Below are 25,740 nucleotides of genomic sequence, written 5' to 3'. Positions count from 1 at the left end.
ATATGTGTGTGTGTGTGTGTGTGTGTGTGTGTGTGTGTGTGCATAACAAATCGTATCTCACTGGGGTATAATGGAAAAAAGAAGTATCACAACTAAAAACTCGGCAATTGAAATATGCCATGCTCAGGAACCCAGTCAAACTCCATTTCCATGGCAGATATGTCATGATCACTACCAGACATTGCCGAAGGAAAAGCCTGGTGGTGATTAGATAGGTTGATGTACTGCTGTTGCTGTTGCTGGTGGTGGAAGGCCCAAACATCTTGCGGTGATATGTGATAACCACCGGTATGCGAGTCGACTTGCTGTTGCATGGATGGGTCACTTGGCGATGACGATGATTGCTGTGATCGTATCCAGGCAGTGGCTTGATTGTAATCAGGGAATGTATTTGTAGTTGTCGTTGTGGTAGTATTACTATTATTGGCAGCATTAATACTTCCTTGAACTGCAGATAGACCGGTATAGCCTAAGTTGGCACCGAATGTGTTGGGCTGGTGTCGATATTCTGCTTTTTCTTGTTGTTGTTGCTGCTGCTGCTGATGCTGAAGTATATATTCTCTTGTAAGCGAAACGTTCGCACCAGGAGGCCCTGTTGGTGTTGGAGTGGGTACAATCCCTCCGTTCCATGCATTTGACACGGTCGATAATGACGGTGCAACATTGGCTTTACTGTTACTGCTAGCATTGAGCTGATCATCTTGCGCTTGTGCTTCTTGATCCATGTGATGTCTCTGGAATCGCTCGAACCAATCTCGCGACTTGCCGCCAACAACACGTAACCATCGAGATGGAATTGGGTATTTACAATCGGCACTCGCCTCTGCAAGTCTCTGAGTCAATGATTCCAGATACCCTTCTATGTTGAGAGTATCAGGTTCAATGATCTCCCCCAGAACACCGGACTTGACGGAAAAGTAAATCTTGAGGAGAACCATGAGACCTAGTACTGTACGCATGTACGTTAGGTTAGGCATTTTTCGCATGCTGTGCACGTCGCAACTCAAGAATGTATTGAGTAATCCCTGCGCCGCGTGCATCCACCTGACAGTGAGGTCAAGCCGCATAGCGCTGAGTGGTTCTGTCGGTCGCTTGGCACAGTTATCACCATCTGGAGCAGGCAGGGTATAATATTGTCGTTTAATCGCATCTGGATCACGGTAGCCTTCTCCAATACCTATCTCATAGACCACTAGCGTAGTATACTGATATTCGAGCATCATTGGAACTGTGTTTGTGCTTTTGTAAGAATGTACACGAGACTTTGAAATTACAAAAGCGGCTCGGAAATTTCATTCATACCTGTAAGATGCTCCGGGTCAAGATCCTCTTTCCATTCTTCTATTTTTTTATCAAACAAACGGAGGACACTGTTGACCCGAGTTTCTGACAACAATGCTGTGGAACTATTGTCGTCCAGCCCGAAAGATGACATAGCCTCGTCTGTTATGACTTGAAGCCCGAACCAGCTCGCATACCATTTGTCCGTGGCGATGGGAGAAGAGGAGAGGAGTCGGATGCATTCCTTCATCCAGTCATTGAAAGGAAGCATATTAGGCTGTCGTGCCCGCATTGCCACGCTAACTATAGTCAGTTTTTCTTTCCGAGAGATCAAGCATAGAAGAATCCCGCCTATACGGTTGGTTACTCACTTTGAAGTCAGATGGTAGCAAGTCAAGATGGTACGAGCTTGCTCTGCTATCTGTTCATCAAATTTGCCGACCGGCTTTGATTGCCTCTGCTGATTCTCCCTAGATGTTCGGGGAATGCGCTTTTTAGAAGCAATGCCAATCTCCAACGCCATAGTCGCAGCGATATGCGGGTATTGATATGTTTGGATTTGTGAAGGTGACTGCGGAGGTAGATAGTATATATTCATCAACAGAAGCACCTGCACCATCTCCAATGACTTTTCTCCTCGAAAAAAGAATCGTTGCGCGTACAAGGAAAGCATCTCACGATTGAGGGCAGTCGCTAGGCTGTCATCGACTGCAATGGAACTAGCCGCTAAGATGGCTAAGAAAAGGATGGGTTTTGAGGTTCGCAAGTGACGAGCAGTCGTGTTGGTGGGAAACACTATAAATGGAAAATAAACAAGTAGGTCATTAATGAATAGAGACACCAGGTCTTCAGCAGTGCTCAATGAGATAACACCGCGGTCAATGACGTCCAATTCATTTCCCTTATCTATCGAATTTAGAGTCAGTGCCGGGGTACTCAGCGAAGAGTTTCCGTCACCTGACATTTGGGGGGAGGAGCGGTAGCCTGGGGATTGTGATGTATCATGAAGGAACGGTCTGTTGAATGGGGTTGTGAATTGCACATCTTGAAACTGTGTAGGTTGCGGTTTTTCTGTCACTTGGGGTCCGAAATCCACGGCATCCGGTTCTTCGGCATCTCCTGCTCTTCCAGACTCAGAATCCTCCTTGATGTTCTCTTCGATGACTATGTGTCGACCCTTGAGCACTGTGCGCATGGCAGCCATTTCCTTTTCCAGTTGAGCGACACGCGAATCTGTGCGCTTCCGCGGTCGACGCCGTTGCGGCGCAACGAATATGCACGGCCTTTTTGCCTTTACACATCGCTGGCACTGGTTTGGAACATTGGTGTCGGGCAAGCAACGAACTTTCAACGATCGGCAAGATTCGCAAGAGCGGTTCAGTTGTGGTGAAGTGGTAGTAAGCCTTGGCTCCATTTTACGGTCGGTGGCAACGGCCTGCTGAGTGGCCATACTTTGCGCCCCTTGCTGCATCCGAGGCTATGACTTCTATGTACGTGATTCTTGTCCTCAACCGATCAACAGCTCGGTTGCATGCATTTGTTCATGGCTCCAAGGCGGGGCCACAATTCGCTGCTGCTTGTCAGAGGCTGTCGTCAGAACCAATAGCGAAAACCACGTTAATATGACACGGCCATGGTTGGTAAGCTGGCTTCGATTGTGGAATGCTGCTACTCACGAGGACCGAATGGGGCAGATGCAGTTGATGTGCGTGGAGAAGGTACGGTGGTTCGCCGGGCTCAGCCGCTCAGCTCCTCGTGGGGCGGCTCTTTCCCCCCGATCCGTTCCCGTTGGCCAGCCGGCTGAGTCAGCAAGCCCTGTGTCAGACCTTGTCTACCTACAGAAATTGCAGTTGTGCAGTAGGAGAATGATATGATCTGGTCAAACGCCAGTGTCCAAACCGAGCGAATAATAATAAGCACTACAGATAACATAGAATTCCAGCCAGCACCGGCAAGTACACTACTTGACTAGCGCTTGCAACCCGACCCTGAGCCCGAGGGAAGATGGAGCCGCACTTTCGAGTGAACAAGCATTAGCTTGCACTGTGGATCTCAAGGTGCTGTGGGAGTCTTGTTTGACGTTGGGCGGAGGAAGGGTCTTTCTTCGAGTCCGTTGTGACAAGCGCAAACTATCTACTCCGTCTGTCCATGCTGGGGAATATTACGCCGGTTTGGCGTGGTAGAGCGGGGCGTACGTACATCGTACTGACAGACAGAAGGGTTCATATTCGATTGTCTATTATCGGAGCACATCAGCCTGAAATATGGCAGAAATTTGGCGGTCAACAAGTGAAAGGCCGAAGCTGCCAAATATCGCCCACCCCATTCAACCCTTACCCCCTTAAGAAAGCGGTACAACCTAAGAACCGGAAGCCATTCCTTGTGCGGTTAGATTCGTACAAAATTGCCTTATTTGGGACCATTTGAGCCACATCTACAGAAGTCGATCTTGGCGCCATAATCTCACGAAGCAAGTGGGCTTGTGGTTTAGTGGTATAATACTCCCTTAGCATGGGAGTGGTCCTGGGTTCGATTCCCAGCAAGTCCAGTTTTTTTGCTTCATTTCTGTTTCATTTTTTGATTTGCGTTGATGTGCTAGGGAAAGAGCTATCTTCTAAAAAATGTTCGGTGTTTTTTTTAGGGCTCTGGGCTAGAGACGGATTTGGCCACGGATAAAGGTAAATCTAGCCGGAATTGGAATAACTTACTAATAGAACAAAAACACGCAACAAAAACATTCCAATTTTATGATTCCAACCTACACGTAACCGAGGAAGATAAGAAAAATAATAGAAAAAAAAAGAAAAAGGAACGAGTGCGGCGACCGAGATTCGAACTCAGGTTTCATCGGATTGATGGAGAAGAACCAACTGATTGAGCAATCAATTGGGAGAAGAACCACAACGATACGTCCTGACCAACTAGACCATCACCGCCTGTTGAGATTGCCGCCAGATTTAACGCCCTATATCATCATGAGATAGAGAGAAGAAGATAATTGGGGGAAAAAAATATCACAGTAGCAACTCACCTACCAACAATCACCTCAATTTAGATCTAGAACCTAATTTTAAATCCATCTCCACCGTAATAATCTGAAGGTGGTTTCCCATATATGGAGCTATTCTATGGCTGTGTTAAGGAATGCTTCCTCGTATAAATATATAACCCGCGGTGCTAGGTCGTGCGTGTTCTCAGGATTATTGCTAACAGGTGTCTGGTGGTCGATGAGACCAGGTAGAGATGTTAGGATTACGGGCACATCGGAAGTAGCATATTAAGATTTCCATTGGATAGATTTAACTTTAGAGCTCGTCCAGTGTGAACATGTAGGTTAGACTGCTAGGGCCCGATTCCACGGCTTGTGATGTTACATATCTAGGACTAAGCTCTTTCTTCAATCCTGAGACCAGAGACCAAACTGCATGGCCACCCCATTGCTTGGCGTTCGTTATCATTATTTCACTGCTTTAGAATGTGATCCAAATCAATGTTCTTGTTATGTGTCTTAATTACCTACATATCATATTTTCGAAGACCACCAATTTCATCCATCCAAACCACTGGCCCTCCTCTTCAGGACATATTATGAGCCGCGGATTCCAATCTTCTCGCGGTTTCTTTTCCCTTCCTCCCATATCCTCTCTTCTTCTCTCGCCAAACTAGAATCTGTAAACTCACCTTGAATGAATCTTGTTAGTAAAGCTGTACGGTGGCGCTTATCATTACCTTTGATATCAATGTACCTGCGAGGTTTGTTCGCGAGTGCGATTTCCTCCCATGATGAACCGGAAAACCAGTCAAATACCGCGTTGGATTTTCGATTTCTTGGGACTGTAGGTTTTTATCTTGGCGTATCACGGCTTCTTCTGAAAGACCGCTTTCAAGAACCATACTTTCACTCTCTACTGCAGTGGGAGGGCTCAATTCAACTGGAAAAAGTAAATTGTCAAACTCATCAATTGTCAAGACATCATCTCCATCCGCTTCGTGGTTCGGAGCAGCATATTCAGGTTCTGGGAAATCTTCTCTCGTCAGCCTCTCAGCGTCCGGGATCTGCTTCCGAATCCCTACCTCAGAAGAAGATACAACATCAATATTTTGCGCCGATCTTCTTGTCGATGGGAGTTTCGCAAAATTTCCTTCCTTTCTAGTGACCATCTTGAACAGCTCGTTGCTTTTCTCTGGCTGCTCTCTTGAGAAAAGGCCATCCGAACGTCGTTTATTGGAGTGGCGGCGCTCACCAAAAAGAAAGGTTCCGGAACGACTTACGCCTTTGATGGGGGGGTCGTTTTGGGATCGTAATGAGAAACAAGAGCAGCGCTTTGGTAACCGAGCCAGCTAGATCTATCCATTCTTGAAATTGTGATTCTGAGGTAATTCCTTTAATTGCCAACCACTCTTGAACTCTCTTGTCTATAGTGTTCGTCTGGTCACAGGTTCCTGATGTTTCATCGGCAAAACGTTTGATGGTATACTTTGCAGTTTGATGAGAGAAAAATTCATGAGGCTGAAGCCCTTTCACTTCGATCACGAAATGCAGAAAGTTGAAAATTTCTGCACAACTCTTCGTGCGATCCCAGTCTCCCGTCATAGTTAAAAAGGCTAGGGAACCAATGTCGATGTATAATCCTTGGAAAACTCCAGATCTGTGTTCGACGTAACAATCACAAGAACTTCCTCGTAAATGCAGTGGAGACTTTGTCTCTTCTATCTCTGGGGTGAGGATAATACTCTTGACTCTCTTTCCACAAACCAGTATGATACTAGTATTGGAGTTCTCAATCATCTTTCTATGGCATGTCAGCAGAGCATTATGCTCATTTTGAGTAAGACTTTGTCTTGTTGGTATCATACTTGTCTGGAAGCATTGATGGAAATCAAAACTCCAGACGAGCGAGTTTTCCTCGGAGAACCCAGCGTCAATCAATCTTTGGGGCAAAGCACAGATGTTCTGTGAGATCCTCTCTCCATTTTCGCTCTTAATAACTAGCAGAAAATGTCCCAAATGGCTTGCACAAACTATGATCCTTATCCAACGTGTCCGAAATTAATTGAAATGTGTCTTCAATGCTCGTGATATCTTGTGTAAGGCCTTCTGTTTTCAGAGGAATTGAGATCTCGACGGTATCAATGTTCAGCGCAGTCTTCACAGCTTGGAAAAATGAAAAATGATAATCCCTAGGAGCCCAAGCAGGCCCTCAAAAAACTTCGGTTTGTCGTTCATTCTAGACTTTCTTCGAGCCGATTCTTCCGTTTCAAGTTGCATGGCTCTGATTCCTGGCCAACCTTGTATCAGTAAATCGGGTGAAGTCTTGTACATATTGGTGTACTTTCTGCGAATGGCCATAGGGCAATATTGGCTTTCATATAATGGCGGAAGAACATTGAGTCCAGTATTGAGGCATTTTATTAAAACAAATCCTCCAAGAACTGTGATGGGAGAGATTCAAAAGCTCGGCACATTAGTAGCTCTAAGATATTGTTCAAAAGAATTAAACTGCTTTCGCTGTTTGGGTCTCTTGTGGAAGATGAAGGAAGACTCCATAGTCTTTCAAAATTGATCTTTCGTTGATCCCCTCCTGCGGGGACGAAGTAGTAAATTAACTTATCGTCTTTACCTTCATTCCACGCATTCAAGTGCTGATGCAATCGCAACGCAGTGTGTTTGCTTTGGCCAACATAGGGCCGCCAGAAAACTGGATCAATGTCATCCGTAACGTAGATCAAGTAGCCACCCTCCAGCGGCCATTCTTCAAGTGGACCTTGCTCGATCATGATATCATCTAGCCTAAAAAATATTTAGTTTGCTCTCAGTTGGTTCATGGATATAGAGCATCTTTGACATACACCTCGAGGGTGATTTGTTTCTCTTGAAGTCGGAATATCTCGTCAGTGATAGTTTCTAGTACTGACTCGAGAACAGCAGGTTTCCCACCATGAATATTAATCTAGGAGTAATAAATAATACGGGAAATGGCGCCACTGGCCATTTATCGTCGTACATGCGTTAACTTTGCTATGTAGCTAGTTGCAATGAACGTTATTTATTGTATGATTCGACCAAGAGCTAACTCAAGGTTGATACTCGTTCAATCCCAAAAATCTACCGAAAATGGGGCATACGGGCCTTGGTGGATAATAGGACGGCCTAGATTATATATATACCCAGGTACAAACGACCTTTCTTGCGAGCAATATAATGCAGTCAGTCAGTCTTTCGAGGAATATAGAATAAGAATGAGAAAATAAAAAAGAGAAGGAAAAAAAGAAGTAGAAGTGCGGCGACCGAGATTCGAACTCAGGTTTCATCGGATTGATGGAGAAGAACCAACTGATTGAGCAATCAATTGGGAGAAGAACCACAACGATACGTCCTGACCAACTAGACCATCACCGCAGGCTGTGGAGGTCCTCTTTAAATTGGCATAATTAGTATGTGCTGCATATATGGCGTGAAAGCATGACAAGGGAGACGCTTCGACCGTTCAACTCATCTGTGTGCGAAACATATGTACCTCATTTGGCGGTTACAATATAGTTTGCCGCCGAGTGTCGGTAACTTAGATATTACGACAGTTCTTAGCGATGTATTTAAGCTTGCTGTAAAAGGATTTACCAACTGACTGCATTACGGCAGCTAATTGTGATATATAATCCTACCTCGGGAACCTCTCTATCAATTCGTCGCAGTTTCCAATGGCATGACATTCGGTCAAAAATTACGACCTAGCACTTGGCCACCCCCCCAATGCCTTCCTCAGGAGAAAAAAGCGCCCCTGGAGTAAGCAGATGGCCGGGTCTTTACACCTCATACACCGTGCGGCTTCTTGACACGTACCTTGCCAATTTGAACACCGAGTCGTGGCCTCAATGAGCGCGTGCTAAGAAGCAAATCTAGTTCCACTAAGCTCTCGTTGACATAGAAGTAGGCATTGAACGCTTGCTAGCGTACAATCTAGACCTACCTAGGTGAAAGGACAAGTCCATGCCAATGCAGCCTAGCACCTGGGAATTCCACAGGTAGACAGACCCTCGACTAGACATGGATCTGGCTATAAAATATTGACTAACCCTCCCTGCAAAGCACTTCTACAAAATTGAGAGACTGGCTGCCTGGCCAATACGGGTCTCAGTCTCTAGTAACAGTCAATGCTAAGCCCATTGATTTCAACTATGCCCTTTCCGTGCACATTCGAAAGATGGCACCATTCATGCAGCCGAAGGCATTGCCTTTCTATAAATTGACAACTAGAAAACGACAGGTCTTTTGGTGCAAGACTAACAAATGACACAGGCACATCAAGAGGAAGCAACGTTATACAGCACGAAATGAAGCTAACGGCCCCGATAAAACATCTATTTATATGGTACGTTAAATCGACCATTTCTTCTTGATTGCCACGATTGCGGAAATGAGAGGATCAGCCATTTTTTTTTTTTTTTCACGATATCCTGCCTGGTATCGCTAACGCTCGGACAACGCTGCTTCAGCTCCTCATTCAGGGTAGGTGGAAGTTTTTTTTTTTTTTTTTTTTGATTTAGTGTATATCTTCGCAACTTCCTACGTCGATGTAGATATACTACCTACCTGTCCTTTTAGGTGCATTAAACTGTACAAGAGCGACTTCTGCTAACTACAGCCAGCGGTAAACTGACCCAAACCCAAGACCGGGGTGACGAATGCCAAGGCTGCCAAGGCTGCCGGGCTGGTTGCCAGAAGCGGAAATCCAGCACACGGGCGGGCTGCCTGTATTGTATTGTATTGTATGTAATTGTGACTTGTCCGCCCTGCGCATACCACGTGAGAAGCCAGCCAGCGGCACATGTCCTTAAAAGAATTATACAGGCAAGTTACGGTGTATAAAAGGATATTACTACTCGCCTCGTAAGGGAACGCGTGGCCCATAACGGCCGTCCAATGGCCGGCCAGAGAGAGCCGCATTCCGAGTTCTTGGCAGCGGCAAGGCCGGGGAGTTAGTGGAACGCTACGTATGCACAGATAACAAGGGACACGCAAACTCTGCATGCTTGTTAACCTGTATGCGCACATAATTATTATATAATCATTCGTATAACCATGGTAACTATACGACGGACGTCCCATATAACTATTGCCCATTCATCGCATACTCCCATCTAGTGCAGGGGCTCGGGAAGGGCAAGTCACGGCCCCACCATGCTCCAAAAGGGGCGGATGAAGAGAGATAAGATCGATCGCTTGCGTCTTGGCACGACCATAAGTTTCGCCGTCGCCAGCCATACATGACTCGAGATGACTATACAGAAACTAGCGTATAGCACGGCTACAGGGTGTACGTACGCTACCACGCAGCGCTCCGTAGTGACAGCGTAAGATTATACTAGTTATAATCGTATATTGTGTATAGAATCATCCCAAGTGGATCGCTGGAGAAGACCTGCATTTTTGAGCAAAAGCACGCTACCGACGGCGCTGTGGATCTCAAACAGATTTGAAATTTACGTTCTACCAGTCCATGGCCCCCCCCCATCGCAAACGGTTGGCCAAATCAAGTGTCAACCCCTACCCCATATCATTCATATCTTTCAGTCTTTTCCTCGCCTCAAATTATCTCTTTAATTCATAAGTATGTATACCACCTTGTACAGCTAACCGACCTACCTGCCTGTTCCTTTTATTTTTCCAACACAATTTTTTCGCATCACCCATATTCGGTGTCTTCCGTTCCTTCAGCACAGCTCGATACCCCATACCCACCGTCCGTTTCTGATCACACGACACCTTATCTTGTTTGTACATACGCCATTCCCCTAGACAAAGAGGCGCTACTTCCGAACCCAAGACTTGTTGTTGGACTATCGTCGTCTACCCATCCTTCCCTTCTGTCACACGGCCCTGACCCCGCCGATTATGCGGCCGTCATTGCTTGTATGCGGCTTGTTGGCCGCTACTGTGAATGCCGCAGCAATCAGTGCGAATTTCATGAATGAAAGGGAAAAGCTGGCCAAAGATTGGAGCGGCAGAGGAGGCAAGCCAGGGCCAAAATATTTCCGTGAGTGCATGCTCCCACCCGTCCATTCGCGCTTTCTCCCGTCTCCTCCCCATGCTGTTAAAAAGAAAGTTGAGACTAACATGATGAATTTCAGAGGAATCGAAGTAAGTAGTAGTTGTCGTCAATTTCTTTTCTCCGACTCCCGCTAAAAAAGGTTTCGTTGGAACTTCGCAGGTTCAGTGGGCATTATGATGGTCGGTATGTATAATCCCGCCCTATTCTCGTTCTAGGGCCGTACTGACCACATGCCAGTTATACCGACAAGGCCCTTCCCGAGGACGAACAAATTGCGCACTTATCCTCTCTCATTCAAACATATTTGGCAACAATGGATGACTTGGGCGTGGAGACATGGATTATGCATGGAACACTACTGGCGTGGTGGTGGAACCAGAAGGTAGGTCATGTCGCACCGTGAAAAGTTTGGGAGTTTCCATGGCTAAGGAAAATTTTACCCGTCAGATTTTCCCATGGGACGACGACTTGGATGTGCAAGTATCCGAACCGGGCATTCACTTCCTAGCCGAAAACTACAACATGACCGAACACCATTTCGACATTCCAGGCGTAGAAGGTGGCCGTACCTATGTGCTGGAAATCAACCCTAACTATGTCGTACGAACCACATTGGATACGCGAAACGTGATTGATGGACGATGGATCGACAAATCAAGTGGCCAGTTTATTGACATAACTGCCGTGCGCGCAGATGATTTTCGACGGGCGAGGGGTGACACTGGTGCGCTGATGTCCAAGGACGCACATCGATTCGAGGAAAATGATATTTTCCCCCTGCGACGCAGCTTTTTCGAAGGCGTCCCGGCAAAAGTGCCGTATGAATATACCAAGCTGTTGGCAGAGGAATATGGCGACAAATCTATGGCCAACTCCAATTTCATGGGGCGAGTTGTCACCTAATACGCGCGCGCATGTGTTTGTGCGATGAGAATATAGACTAACACATCTCTTATAGATATACCTTCGTTAATGAAGTTCAGCTCTGGGTCAAGAACTCGTACGTTTCACGCTCGTCTATTTCTCGGTATGATTGTGCTAACCTTGAATCTTAGGGAGGTTAACAAAGTCAAGAATGAATTCAAGCAAAATTCGAAAACATCCGATAGAAACACGTCGTGATTGATTGAAAATCCGAAAAGAAGCAAAAGAGTGCATGCATAGCCATGAGACGACTGTTACGAACGAAAACATTGCCTTTTTTTTTTTCTCCCCTTCTCTTCATCTCTCTGTACTGAATATCTTGGAAGACGGCGTTGTTTGTTTTCCTCACCATGTTCTTTGTGTTATTTGCGACCTAGTCTCACCTATTGATCTAATACTTGTCTGGTGTTTTTGACTGTATTGCCTCTGTTGGTCAAGCATTTGCTGGCGTTCTTGCCTTTCTTTCCCCCATTATTTGAACATATGCATGGCTATATACCTATACCTCTAGAGACACCTATATTTTTCATTGCAGTTTTTGTATATAGTTTTGGGTATCCACATGCCTACTACATCTGGGTATGCATATCACCTATGGGTGGTCTTCATATGTACTGTACATTACAATTTATGAATGATATCAGCGCAAAGTCAAGACAAACAGCGTAAGGCCTAGACGAGTCTTCAAGGGTGTCCCTAAAAGGGCAAGCGTGGGTGGGATACACGCGGTAATCTTTCTAAAAGTTAAGATAGATACTAACCGCTTCCAGCTTAGATCATGCAGCTAAGCAGCACTTTTTTCTGTTTCAGGAAAGGGTTGATTGGACTTGTGGATATGTTGGATATTCATGGCTGTATGATGTTGGATTACATTGAAAAATGTCGATGTGAGGATTTCAGAGAATTATAAATATCAGCGTCAAGTCCAGCTGATTCTGATCTTCTATTCATTCTTCCTACACACCATTGCAAACATTCAATTCCACTTTCCAAGCTTAATTCATCTCATCTGATCTATCTATCTACCTCTAAATACAATGGATGACCTCTCCCTCGCCGGCAAAGTGGCCATAATCACAGGCTCTGGTCGCGAGACTGGCATTGGTGCTGGTATTGCCCATACTCTGGCTAGTAATGGCGCCTGGGTCGTCATCAACCATATCTCCGACAAGACTGCACACCGAGCTGCAAACGTAGCCGAGTCAATAGTACAAAATACTACTGGAAAAGCTGTTGTTGTGCAAGCTGATGTGTCTACGCCAGAGGGAGCAAAGAAGCTTGTCGAAGAGTCATTGAAACAGTTCGAGGTTGATCATGTTGATATTCTTGGTACAACCACTTCTCCCTTTTTTTTTTTTTTTTCAATGCCATGCTGATAGCATTTCCATCCAGTGAATAACGCAGCAAATGGCAATCCAGAGCCCTTTCTCAAGGCTTCCTCTTCCTCAATGGAAACCCTCTTCAAATCCATCGTATTCGCTCCCGTGTACTTGATACAATCCGCCATCCCACACATGCCGCGCGGAGGACGTATCATAAACACCGGGAGCGTCGCAACAAGACTCGGTATGGGCCCTACTGCAATATACGGCGCGGCCAAAGCAGCTGTGGAATCAATGACGTTCTCTATGGCGATGGATCTCGGACGCGGGTTTGGCGTGACTATCAACACTATCGCGCCGGGTCCGGTCGAGACCGACGCACTACCCAAGGAGTTTGCGCAGAAAATTCATGAGCCGTTGATCGCTATGACAAAGGCTGAGGAGAGGGTGGGCACAGCGGAGGACATTGCGGATGCCGTCTTGTTGCTTTGCAGTGAGAAAAGTAGATGGATTACGGGACAGGTTATTAGCGTGAGTGGCGGTATTACAGGAGGCTGATATTGTTGCTTTTTCATTGTCATGGAAGGTAGAACCACGTTATAATCAAGTCAGATTAAAATGTAGATCAGGTCAGCAGCGGCGCGTTGTTGATTGCATTGATAAGTGGCTCGTTTCCCAAGGTTGTGCCTGCGACAACATCAATCCAAGCAATATCGCGGGCTAGTTGGAAAGCATCAGTAGCTGATACCATTCCTAGAAGGTTCATGCATTTGCGAATCTCTGTCACGTATAGCGTGCGGCTTGCTGAAAGTGGTTGCAGAGTAGCGACGGTGAGCATAGCCCATAGTTGAAGTTGGAGAGTGTGAAGTATCCCATCCTTATTTAGCAAAGAGGGTCTTGATCGGTCTAGGGTCAGAAGTCTGGAGAACTTGGTCGATAAGATATTCAATTCCTCCGACTCATCGACGATAAAGGAGTACATTGTCTTCAAGGCAGCTAGAAGGATGAGCATCGATAACCGTAGTATCTCGCGAGAAATTTGTGTCGAGTCAAAGACAACCTCGGAATCATAGTCACATTCGACATCTAGTCGATGCATCGAAAGTAGTTCATGGGTGATAGGACCTAGCATGTAGAGAGGGCTTAGGTCGTCTTCTCGTCTCCAAAAATCGGGATTCTGATAATGATTATTGATGATATTGGCAATGCCTTGAACCTTACACAAACAGTTGAGTATAAACTTTTGGTTAAAAAGTACACGTTCGATTTGTTGCAATAGCGGAGTCCGTAGCGTGACAGGATATGTCGAAGGTTCAATGTCACACATGAACACCGGGAATTGAGGGTATGTATCGCGGTTAGCAGAACCCAGAATATCATACCTTATACCGTCAGTCTTGTCTCCGAAGGTGGGATGGTAAAAATTCTCACCATGATGCCCAGAGCGTCAGGTTATGGCTGATATTCTTGTATCCCCCACAAAGTTGTATGATTCGGCGCAGGCCATTCATATGCGCTGCCCAACGATCCCATATTCCAACATAAAGCTAGTAAAATAATGTTGTTAGGCCATCGCACCTCGTAAATCATACATAAAACTTACATCGTGACAAATGAATCCTAGAACTGTCACAAGGACACCTGTACTAGTACAATCAATACTGTTCTCAAGTCGCTTGGTGACCTGACAAAGACTTCTGCCATAATATTCCAATGCCTCTGTGCATTTATCGTACTGAAACATTCCTGGCTGCCGTCTTTGTGCCATGAACATGGCTGCATTGGCTAGGCATAGTTGGAGGGCGGTTGCATCTGTCAAGGCCATTGAGAACCAGACAGTACGAAACGGCCTAAAAACATAGTCGGATTCTGAAGTCACTATTGCAATCGAGTTAGACCGCCAATTGGCCCGTTTTTAAACAAGGTCTTGTCTGTAACTCACTGAAGTAGATGAGCTCCCGTGCCCTTGTATGCGTGTCACCAGGGAATGGCCATGAATGCAGCGGTTTCTGGATTGATTTATCATTATTTCCTGGTTCAACTTCACGTATTTTACTATCTTCAGCAACAGAAACCTTCTCCAAAGAGAAGGTCACGCTTTTAGGCTGCTCTTTTCGTCCGCGAAGAGCATCTCGCATTGCTCGGCTCCGGAGTGAGTGTTGAGTCGGCCTCCGTTTGACATCGTCTGGATGGTTTACAGTGATAAAAAGAAAGTCCTTGCTCCGCTTATTACCATTCATTCTTGATCAGTGCCATGTGCCATGTGCCATGTAGCTGGTCAAAACGAAGTCGAAAGAAGCCTGCGGCTCAACTTTTTTAGTGGGGGCGGTCCACCCGCGCCCGCGTCATAACCCTATTTACTCTATGTGGTGTCAATGTTCAATGATGGGAGTAGCCAAAAAATTGGTTAGCTCGGTTTTGAGATATTAATCCAGCTGCTTGTAATTTATACTACTTGAATGGTTCGGTAGAATTTTTTTCGTTGCAATACCCTTGGACATAGACTGCGTGGATCCTACACGGCTGCCCAGAACTATGGCCGAGAATTGACACTTCCACGACAGAGCGCGCCCTTGTCTGAGGAACGCACGTTTTATGCACTGCGAATCCCATTGGTATTTGATGAAGGCATTAAAGGGCATTCCTTACAGCGACCTAGGATAAACATGGAAATTTTCGTTGCGCAGGAAATTGCATAGACAATATACTAGATTAACTGATATCAGCCTTCCTAACAAGGGATTTGGAGCATTCCATGAGAACACTAACTACAAAAGATGTGTTAACTTTTAAGGAGCCATTTGAAGCCACATCTGGGGTTCTCCATGGGGCTAGGGCAGGGTTAGGGCTAGGGCTTTGGCTGGGAACGCCGAAATCCGATAGTGGGTTAGATAAGGATCTGCAGCCAATGAAATCGCAGCGCCACGCTTACTCATATTAAACTTTGAGCTTAGTAACTTCAGTTGATACGACGTACCTCCCACCAGAGAGAAGAAGCTCGTGGTCGCAGAAGTCTGCTTCCTCGGGGGAAAGCCATCATACTTAGGATAACCATGCGCCATCATCCACTCAGAGAAGTCTTTTGTCCTTGAGATACGAACCGATCCGGCCCCTACCCGTCGTCAGCCTCGACATTGCGTCACTCCGCCTTTTCCATTCCTCGAGAGGGCCAGTCGTCTGTCGTCTTGCGCTCCTATTCAGATGAACGATATCTGTCTGTAGTGATCTTTGGAGCAAGGTGGTGAGGACAGTTTTTGCGGGAGAGTGCTGGACCTTTCAACATGTCCGGCATCAAGGGTCCGGATGCGCCTACGAATGCGACAAAGAGTGCGAGTGCACCATTTCCAACAAGTAACACGTCGTCAAGCCTTGCCAAACCGGAACCAAAACCCGCTCAAGCCACTGCGACGGATTCAAGCCTTAATCCGCGCAGTTGTGTAACCTGTCGTCGACGCAAGGTGCGGTGTAACAAGAGAGAGCCATGCTCCAATTGCGTGAAAGCTGGCATTGAATGCGTCTTTCCTGGACCAGGCCGTGCTCCAAGGAAACCGCGGCGGCCCCCGGATGTTGAGCTTCTTTCACGGTTAAGGAGACTCGAAGGAGTCGTGGAGAGTCTTGGAGGAACAGATGCCATTGAAAAACTTGTTTCTGCGAACCGGATGGGTGGTGCGCAACTAATACAACAACCGCCCCAACCCCAAGCTCCTTCCGCAAATTTAAATAATGCCGAGAAACCCAGCGTTCCAGGGAATATGGAGGTGAAAAAGGACGGTTTAAAACCAGAAGAAGTGGGGAGATTGGTCATCGACGATAATAGAAGTCTCTATGTGAGCAACCGCCTCTGGACTAGCATTGGGGATCAGGTAAGCATGCAAAAGCTCTCCGTGCGCGAGACGTGCCTGGAGCATTTTCGTTGGACGTATTCTAACCGCTAATTCGTTGTAGGTTGAGGAATTGCAGGATATCCTAGATTCCCCAAGTGAAGATGAAGAAGACTCCACTTCTCCTGGGGAATCAGTCAATTCAGCTAACCGTAGCAATGATGCCTTTATTTTTGGATATAGCTCGCTCGCTCATAGTCTGCGCAACTATCATCCCACCCCGTCGCAGATATTCATATTGTGGAAAACTTATGAACAGAATGTGGCTCCATTATTAACTGTTGTTCACAAGCCTACCATTCGTGACATTATAATCAACGCAGCAACGAGTTTTGATCTGTTAGACAAGAATAGTGAAGCTCTCGCGTTTTCTCTCTATCTCACAGCTGTGATCAGCATGTCACCCGAGCAATGCTTAGCCGAGATAGGAGATGACCGTGATTCCGTTATCAATCGCTTTCGGTTCGCAACAGAGCAGGCTATGGCACGAGCAAATCTACTAACCTCGCGCAACATAAACTTGCTTCAGGCTGCTGTGATGTTCGTGACAAGTATCCTCAGACAAGACCAGAGCAGATTTGTTTGGACTCTGTCTGCTGTCATTCTCCGACTTGCGACTGGCCTGGGTCTGCACCGCGACGGTACCAATTTTGGGCTCAGTCCATTTGAAACAGAAATGCGCCGTAGGCTTTGGTGGCATATTTGCATTATGGATATCCGTGCTGCAGAAGATCATGGAACCGATCCTATGATCAATGATATGATGTATGATACCAAAATGCCTCTTCACATCAACGATGATGATATCAGTCCGGATTCAAAGACCTTCCCACCAGAAAGGCATGAATTTACGGATATGACTGCTACTTTAATACGCGCCCATATCTCTACGGTATATCGCCGCTTGAATTATGTCCAGCCAGGACAAAACTCAGATCCCATACAATTCGAGGAACGTAAAAAGATCATTGAAGAGTGGCATAACATGCTGAACGAGAAGTATATCAAATATTGCGACATGCAGGTACCCATCCAATGGTCTTGTGCGACTGTGGCTCGATTGTTAGTAGCCAAGTTGTGGTTGATCGTTCACCACCCATTGTTCAAGGACAATATGTCAACTTTATCGCCCGAAGATCGCAACAGAATCCTCTTGACATCGATAGAGGTAATTGAATTCACACATCTTCTCGTGACCAGTGAATCTACAACGCGATGGAGTTGGCTCTTCGGAGCTTATATTCAGTGGCACCCAATTGCCTTTGTCCTTGCGGAGCTCTGTGTACGGCCGCGCTGTCCAGGTGTGGATCGCGCCTGGCTTGCGGTTGATTCAGTTTTCGATACATGGCGACAAAGGTCGGCCGCCAAAAAGGCCTCGTTGTGGAGACCGTTAACGAAGCTGTATAAAAAAGCTAAGGCTTTTCGTACAAAACAAGAAGCGGATATCCGAAGATGCTCTTCTACTCAAGCGTCTATTACCTCACCCATGGAACTACCCGCCAAAACCCCAAAACAAAACAGCGTCGCTAGCAATAGTCCTTTGTTTGCGGATGGAGGCCAGTCTCAATTCTCCAGCCCAGGGCAATCGTCAAGTCCTGCCGTCTCAGCCGTCTTCAATCACCCATCATCTACGAAGCAAGCTGAACCGGCGATTGCTCCTGCAGGTGAGCTCAATCTTGATTTAAACAAGAATATGAATGAGATATTGGTGGATTTTCTCCCCGCATATTCTATGGTGTCGAACACTACCACGTCAGATGCCACTGGAATTTACACTTCAAACAGCACCACCCGCACCACTGGAGCATCTGGGATTACGGCAAAACCTTCCAGTACACCTACAATTGGCGCCATGCCTTTTGAGCAAACTACATGGCCCATGGAGACGCCGAATACATTTGATATGCCCATGAATTGGGACCAGTTTGATGATGTTATGCGTGACTTCCAGCAAGATTTCGAGCAAATTACCGGGCAGAATGTGGACAACTACCAAATGGATTTTCTGTAGTTGATATTATATTTGAGCACAAACTTCCGTCCCCTCTTGTTCCCTGTTTTTGGTTTATTCTTTCAGTTCCTTTTCACTCTCGACTCTTGAGTACAGTTGGCCATTTGCGGGCGCATCAATCAAGTACAGAAGGATGGTTGGCTAGCGATGAGCACTTCAGTTTATATTAGTAGATACACCATTGTTCTTATATAATGCATGAATATACTTATTTACGTGTTGTTTGATTGATATAAAGTGAAGACTTGTATTCTTAATCCTTTAGCATCTACAATCCGTCGTCAGCCTGGACGCTGATTCGCCAATTTCTACAGGAGTGGGTCGTGGCGCGGCCAATTGACTTGCAGCCTTAGGAAGCTATGAGCGACAGAAGACACGCAGCTTCAACTTCAACTGGTCCACCATACGCAAGTGCTGAAGAAGTTCGCAATTTGCCAATTTTATACATACAAGCACCGATTCAGCCAGACTCTCAGCAACATATATTGCTTAAAACCGGTGCCTACCAAAATAATATAAGAAAACATGGCACCCAAACGCCAGCCCGTATCGCCCGTTGCATCACCGTCAACAACAACATCCTCCACAGCAGCTCCCACGCCACAATCATCCACAGCGACAGTGGCTCTGTCACCGAAGGCTTCTGTCGCAGAAATTACACAGCATATTTGGAAGCGTTACTTAGCGCAAACGTCGCAGCGAACTCTCCTTCTGGATGTTTTCATGGCATATCTTGTCCTCGTGGGAGGAATTCAGTTCGTTTATTGTGTCGTTGCTGGGAATTATGTAATGCATCTCTCTTTATCCCTCTCTTGAATGATTGTCTGCTTTCTTTTCTATATTCTAACGTCAAGTGATATGCAGCCATTCAACGCTTTCCTTTCCGGTTTCTCCGCTGCCGTCGGCCAATTCGTTCTAACCGCGAGCTTGCGCATGCAGACTAGCTCAGCAACACCTTCTTCCACTGCTTCAAAGGGAAAGAGTACTACGGCAGTAGCAGATAACCAGGGATCCACACGGGAGATTTCTCACGAACGGTATGGAACCTATACACGGCCCTTTGAGAAGAGAATAAAAAAGGAATCTCCCAAATTCTATAGCTTGAGAAAGCTGACATGTGATGGATTTATCCAATAGTGCATTCGCAGACTATATCTTTGGCAGCTTGATTCTGCACTTTTTCTGCATCAACTTCATTAACTAGATCGATTCTCGGTTTCTTCCCGCCATTTATGTTTTCTAAGAAAAGTTCGGATCAACTCTTTCTTCCTCTCTTTTGACTCGCGACTGAGTCACTAGAGTCGTCGCTTTTTGTTTTTCTACTATCAACCACATGATCAAATGCGCGTTTTCCGGCGCTCTTCGTCTCCTTTGGATTCGATGGTGTGTATATTAACTTTGGGATTTGATAAAGCCCACCTTCTCTTAATATTCAGATATATTGATTGAGGGCGCAGCTAGCTACAGTGTTGAATGAATATGATTAGATAAGAGAAGATAAAGGACTCTTTTGCGGCTTGACATTTTGTGGCGATATAAATTTTTGATGTATAACCTATAAATTTAAGATTTCATACAAGAAGCCAAGGACATCTCATTCAAGCACACGACAACGAAAACAATTACATGATAGTGGATTTCTAATAACCGCAAACGCCTTTGGTACATTGATGCACCTATATATAGGAAGACAAGGTATCGTTATACATATCCACATTTGAATCATGATATGAATATACAAGTTTAGAATGCCCTTCCCCCAGGCCTTCGAACCGTCACCGGCTTTTTTACCACGCTTCCTCCTCCACTGCCCTTATTATGATTGGCAACGCCATTCGACGACGAGGAGGTAGTCAAACCGCCTGCCCCTCGCTTATTACCGACAATAATTGGCCTCTTAACAACAGATGACCGAGCGGGTTTTCCAATACCAACACCGACTTCAATCTCTCTCTTACGGCGAGCTGGGTCGTTGAGTTCCTTTTCTCGCTCTTTCTCTGCAGCTGCTCGTTCGCGATCAGCGGCCATTTGTGTCTCGATTTCCATGCGACGATTGAATTCATGCTCTGTGATGCGTTTCTCGCGATGCGAGTAGCCTTTTTCTTTGACGGAATAAAACACACCTCCGAGTTCGGCCAGCCACTGTGAGTGAAGATATGAATGTTAGTTAGTTGTGATTCCTTGCAAAACTCGTATAAAAATATGTATATAAACTTACGTGTGGATCTACTGCTGTAACAGTGGACATGTACTCTTTGCTCGTGAGAATGAGTTCATGATAAACCACATAGTCTGGCACATAGCCAAGGCCGTAGAGCGCACTGGTCGGATGCAACTGCACCGTCACACTCGTGCGGAGATTGATGAATTCGCCAATACCCTTCACACGAGCTGCCTGGTGATAGTAGCCCGAGCAGATGCATTTGCGAATAACATCCCAGTCGGTGCCGCAGCTGACAATATTCATCTTTTGCACAGTCATGATGTCGTACAGCTGCTCGCGGATTTCCCTCGCTCGGCGGAGTGACTTGGAGTGCAAAAAGTGCCTCACACACCACCCATCAGAGTAGCCGTTGGATTTCCATTGCGTGTATACGTGGAGTAGAGTAAGATGGTCTGATTCCGGGACGAAGAATTTCTCTCTAGCGGCATCAGATTCTTCTTGTCGTTCCTTGGGACGGAAAAAGACGTTGGGTACTGAGAGCATAGAAACAATAGTCAACATTTCCTCGCTGCACTCGTACTCCTCAGAAGCCGTGATCAAAAGCTTTGCTAATGAAGGATCCATAGGGAATGGAGTCATGCGACGACCAAGAGGTGTCAAATCACCCAGATTGTCCAACGCACCGAGTGACCATAGTTCGAATAAAGAAGTGGATATTGTTTCTTGCGGCGGGGGGTCCATGAAATCGAAGTCTAGAAGATCTTTCACTCCTAATGATTTCAACAACAGGACAGTGTTGGACAGGCTGGTACGTTGGATCTCTGGGATTGTCTGAATATAGAGTTCGTTTTTGAACGCCTGCTCTGTATATAGCCTGAAGGCCTTGCCTGGACCTGTCCTTCCAGCGCGTCCAGCGCGCTGGCCTGAGTTTGCCTGAGAGATGGGCGTTATTTGCAGCGTATCCATACCCATGCGAGGGTTGTAGACTTTCAGCTTCGAGAAGCCTGAATCAACCACATACATGATACCATCGACAGTCAAGCTTGTTTCCGCAATATTCGTAGCCACAATGACTTTCCTCACACCAGGAGCAGCTCGCTCAAAGATTTTCGCTTGTTGCTCCGCAGGCATTTGACTATAGATGGGAAGTATGCTTAATTTAGGAGGATCGTTCAACATTTTCAGCCTCTCTTCGACAAGCTCGCAGGTTGCTTCGATATCTTCCTGTCCGGTCATGAATACTAATATATCACCCGGTCCTTGTGATACGTGGATGGCAAGAACCTGCTTGACGGCACTATCCACATAGTCTTCACATGGCGAGCGAGAAAATTGAATGTCCACAGGAAAAGTACGGCCAGGGATAATAAACTCAGGAGCTCCACCAAAAAAGCGAGAGAATCTCTCCGAGTTCATGGTAGCTGATGTGACAATCAGTTTTAGATCTCTTCGTCTGGCCAGTACTTTCTTAATGAGTCCCATGAGGACATCTGTATTGAGCGCCCGTTCATGGGCTTCATCCATGATAATACAAGAATACTTGTCAAGATCTGGCTGGACTAGGGATTCTCTCAGTAGAACACCGTCGGTCATATCTATGTGAACCGTTAGCACTCCTGAAGATGAACCCCACGAAAGCAGAATGACTCACATTTGATGATAGTCTTGTCGCTAGTGCAATCCTCAAAACGAATGGCATATCCAACCAGATCTCCCAAGTCAACTCCCATTTCTTCACTCACGCGCTTGGCTACGCTCATGGCTGCGACGCGACGAGGTTGCGTACATCCAATCATTCCATTTTTGCCATAGCCATCTTCTAACAGAAACTGCGTCAACTGAGTAGTCTTTCCTGAACCCGTCTCACCTACAACGACTATGGCCTGATTATCTCGAATCACTCGGAGGAGATCCTCCCTCACGGCGAAAGCGGGGAGAAATTCTCTTTGTTCACGCAATGTTTTACTTTTGCTAAAGGCACTAGCTCCACCATCGTCCTTTTTGAGATGCTGAGCGAATTTATTGCTGCTCTTATAAACATCCTCAATTGGGGCCGCAACAGCGCTGTCGCCTTCGTCTTCCTTGATCCCAATCAAATTGCCTAATGCCGTCCCCGCCATTGTAGTAGCTTCTTGGGCTTGCTTTTGTCGTTCTCTTTGCTGACGCCGCTCTCGGACGACTTTGCTCCCTTTCCGACTGAAGACAGCCATGTCACTTTGAGGATCGCGCACTGCAGATATAGGCTCCAGCTGTTTCGTAAAAATCGTGCGGCCATCAAGAAATGGCGGGCGCAAATCGTGCACCAAAAGGTGCACTCGTGTTCCTTCTTCATCATCAAGGGAGAAATCGCCGGTGTATTCTCGTCTCTGCGCAACGCCCGAGGTCAACATGCGATTTGTCTCCCAGTTGTCGATGTCCTGCCGCTTCGCATCGCGGAGTGGCGGAGGGAGAGAGCTTTTTTGCCTTTTGGCAGGTGGCGGCGCATCGGCCATATTGGCTATTATTTTGGTCGTATAGTCAGCTCCAAACGGCTCTTGGTGACAACTGAAGAAGGACGTTTCGACTGAAGCGGACAAGTAGAAAAACACTGGATGGGTTGAACTATCGAAGCTGTTTGTAATTTGACGGTTGGTTGACATTTTGAGGCAAACAATGCAAACACGACTTAGAGGTGGAATTTAGCTTTACAGACTAGCCTTTATTGGAGTAGCGTGTTGTTCATGCTCCATCATTCACGGTTCCACCCACAGAGAGAGATCTCAATATCCTACGAGGAAGTATCAACCTGCAAGACAGAGGGAAGACATTGTCGAAAAACGCCTTCATAACTACGTATGGCAGCTAGCGATATTAGATTCTTATCTATTCTCGCGAGCTGAGAAAACATATAGGAAATTATCGTGGCATCCGACTAATACATACATTTGTGAACGTCAGCAAAAGGAAGAGTACAACTACGATTTTTTCAGTCCGTTTCATTACAATGAAGCCAGTCAAGGCAATGCTGTGAATTATGACGGAAATTGTACTATTCTTCTCGAAACCAAGAATGCATAGATAAACCTTCGCTTTCGCAGCACCAGGGTGGAAATATATATTTATTAGCGACCTCGAGATATCTCCTTTTCTTTGTTTGTCGATAAACTGAAACTTGCAGCGTTTAAGTACTCTGCCTTCCACTAAGACAGAACACGATATCGTTCTGAGTCATGTAGTCAATTATGGACGTTGTTGTATGGCAACGGAGGAATTCACTACATCTAAAAACTTTCAGTATGAGAAATCACCCAAGCATCGCATTTCAATACACGCTCTGGACAGTATCATGAGCTTTTAGCACATGTTTGTCCTCTATCAATAGGAATATCTCGCATTGGCTAGCCAGTATAGAGTAATCAGGGTTAGGGTAAACATTTTACGTGCTATGCCAAGACTCGCCCCGCATCGAGGGAATAATCCATGTTTGTCTGCCAAACGACCTCTACTCATGCTCACAAACGCGCTCACGTCATGGCCTCGCAACAGCAGATTAGCGCGAGGAAGCAGCAGGGTTGGTGCCACCATATTGCTCTTTTCTTGCTATAGTGGACTTGTAGTGGGAACAATTCATCTGACATGTTGACAATTTAGAGCTCCAGCTCCAGTATTCCAACTACAAGAATGCGCTCCAGCACATGGCCCAGAAAATCGGCGACATTGAACAAGAAACTGAAGAGCATAAGTGAGTTGGCCGATTTTTTTTGGTTCTTTTTCTTTTTCTGCGCTCGATGTTTGTGATCTGGCGAGCAGGAAGAGATGCAGAAATGGCGGAAATTTTCTGACTAACCTTTCATATCATAAATATAGACTAGTCATTGAAACTCTCGAGCCGCTTTCGGAAAATCGCAAATGCTTTCGTCTGGTTAATGGAGTTCTTGTCGAACGGACAGTTGGAGACGTTGTTCCCTCCCTCAAGACAAATGCCGACGGCCTGAAGCAGGTACTTGATGAGCTGTTGAAGCAGTACAAGGCTAAGCAGACAGAGATGGACAATTGGAAGGTCAGTTTTTCCTCTTGTTCTCAGGAAATATCATCCGAAAAGAAAGAAAGGGCTCTATGCTGCTGATACGATTTCATGGACTCCTGTGATAGATTGGATTACTGACTCTCTTGTTTTCCTCTACACAGAAGAAGAATAATGTCCAGGTCGTTCAACAATGAGAGAACAAGCCAAATAATAATACCTACGTGGGCATTCAGACAAGACTGCGGTGTTCAACTTAGTCAAAGTATCGCGTTATTCTCTGAAACGAGAGCGAGCGATGATATTAGCATGGACAAAGAAAAACATCTGACAATTGGGAATATGACTGGCATAGCTCTGAGACTCAGTCTGTTAGCTTTCCAAGCTTTTTGTCCCCAAAGAAGAATATTCATAGAACCAAATCTTGAACAAGAGTTGTGCTTGGGAGCGAGTTGGCGAAAACCACCGGGATTATGCCAGCATATCCTCCATTACGCAAAAAAAGGGGCTAGGTGTCTCGGAGGATACATATGAGACTAGGATTGTTAAGGTCTATATCTGGCTGAGAATGCAATCATGCCTGACAAGTTGGCATTTCGTAATGCGAGCACGAGGCGCCGATTTATAACAGAACGGGATGATGGAATCTGTAGTAGTAGTAGTTAGTCAGACATTTGTCCAACATGACAAGACAAGGATTTCTTGATTCTGATTGTTCCCCTCCATGATGATATTGAAAGAAGGGTATAAATGAGCATCAAAATTTCCGGTGGAGAACGACAAGCATAGTCATGAGTTGTCTGTCATGCGATGCTAGCCTAAGGCAGTAACACAATGGTCATTGGGCGACCACGAGGCTTGCTCCATGATAGGCGCGTCTTAAGATAGTTTAAACCGACAGCATATGTTTTGCTCCCCATGCATGCTATGAAGATGCCGTAAACCAACCGGCTGTACGACGCGCATCGTTAACATTCGAGTTCTTTGATTTGTCCCACCGTCTTGGGCCTCACTTCCGCAGTTCTACTGTAGTTAGGGGCGATCTTTCGCCGTGTAACGCAAAGAAAAATTCCGAGTCTGAAACATTTCACTGTGGTAGGATAT

The 25,740-nt window shown here is 46.0% G+C and overlaps 7 protein-coding genes across 7 annotated transcripts, besides 1 other annotated feature; 4 read left to right on the top strand and 3 right to left on the bottom strand.

The window, feature by feature from the left end:
- Positions 1–41: part of a repeat region (Identified by RepeatMasker using a combination of RepBase library and repeat library created with RepeatScout) that runs on past the window's edge.
- Positions 42–92: 51 nt separating this feature from the next.
- Positions 93–2,731, bottom strand: UA08_05422 (hypothetical protein; the record flags this gene model as incomplete). Its single annotated transcript, XM_020267742.1, has 3 exons — positions 93–1,228; positions 1,303–1,580; positions 1,653–2,731. 3 exons carry the CDS (start codon positions 2,729–2,731, stop codon positions 93–95), a joined length of 2,493 nt encoding a protein of 830 aa, XP_020119649.1.
- A 7,443-nt stretch (positions 2,732–10,174) lies between these two features.
- On the top strand, positions 10,175–11,234 carry UA08_05421 (hypothetical protein; the record flags this gene model as incomplete). The annotated part of the gene is made up of 5 exons (XM_020267741.1): positions 10,175–10,316; positions 10,411–10,420; positions 10,491–10,514; positions 10,569–10,713; positions 10,779–11,234. The coding sequence occupies 5 exons, from the start codon at positions 10,175–10,177 to the stop codon at positions 11,232–11,234; spliced, it is 777 nt and encodes a 258-aa protein (XP_020119650.1).
- A 1,058-nt stretch (positions 11,235–12,292) lies between these two features.
- On the top strand, positions 12,293–13,135 carry UA08_05420 (hypothetical protein; the record flags this gene model as incomplete). The annotated part of the gene is made up of 2 exons (XM_020267740.1): positions 12,293–12,584; positions 12,648–13,135. The coding sequence occupies 2 exons, from the start codon at positions 12,293–12,295 to the stop codon at positions 13,133–13,135; spliced, it is 780 nt and encodes a 259-aa protein (XP_020119643.1).
- A 67-nt stretch (positions 13,136–13,202) lies between these two features.
- Positions 13,203–14,715, bottom strand: UA08_05419 (hypothetical protein; the record flags this gene model as incomplete). The annotated part of the gene is made up of 4 exons (XM_020267739.1): positions 13,203–13,959; positions 14,009–14,124; positions 14,181–14,455; positions 14,520–14,715. 4 exons carry the CDS (start codon positions 14,713–14,715, stop codon positions 13,203–13,205), a joined length of 1,344 nt encoding a protein of 447 aa, XP_020119644.1.
- Positions 14,716–15,858: 1,143 nt separating this feature from the next.
- On the top strand, positions 15,859–18,469 carry UA08_05418 (hypothetical protein; the record flags this gene model as incomplete). The annotated part of the gene is made up of 2 exons (XM_020267738.1): positions 15,859–16,440; positions 16,523–18,469. The coding sequence occupies 2 exons, from the start codon at positions 15,859–15,861 to the stop codon at positions 18,467–18,469; spliced, it is 2,529 nt and encodes an 842-aa protein (XP_020119645.1).
- A 1,743-nt stretch (positions 18,470–20,212) lies between these two features.
- On the bottom strand, positions 20,213–23,125 carry UA08_05417 (Pre-mRNA-splicing factor ATP-dependent RNA helicase prp16; the record flags this gene model as incomplete). The annotated part of the gene is made up of 3 exons (XM_020267737.1): positions 20,213–20,611; positions 20,688–22,228; positions 22,285–23,125. 3 exons carry the CDS (start codon positions 23,123–23,125, stop codon positions 20,213–20,215), a joined length of 2,781 nt encoding a protein of 926 aa, XP_020119646.1.
- A 1,018-nt stretch (positions 23,126–24,143) lies between these two features.
- UA08_05416 (putative prefoldin subunit 2) lies at positions 24,144–24,833 on the top strand (the record flags this gene model as incomplete). Its single annotated transcript, XM_020267736.1, has 4 exons — positions 24,144–24,183; positions 24,264–24,354; positions 24,480–24,672; positions 24,801–24,833. 4 exons carry the CDS (start codon positions 24,144–24,146, stop codon positions 24,831–24,833), a joined length of 357 nt encoding a protein of 118 aa, XP_020119395.1.
- Positions 24,834–25,740: the final 907 nt, after the last annotated feature.

Source organism: Talaromyces atroroseus (assembly GCF_001907595.1).
Source record: "Talaromyces atroroseus strain IBT 11181 chromosome Unknown scaffold_6, whole genome shotgun sequence".
NCBI classification, from domain to species: Eukaryota; Fungi; Ascomycota; class Eurotiomycetes; order Eurotiales; family Trichocomaceae; genus Talaromyces; species Talaromyces atroroseus.
The sequence above is the reverse complement of the archived record's forward strand: the minus strand, read 5'-3'. Positions and strand labels throughout refer to the sequence as shown.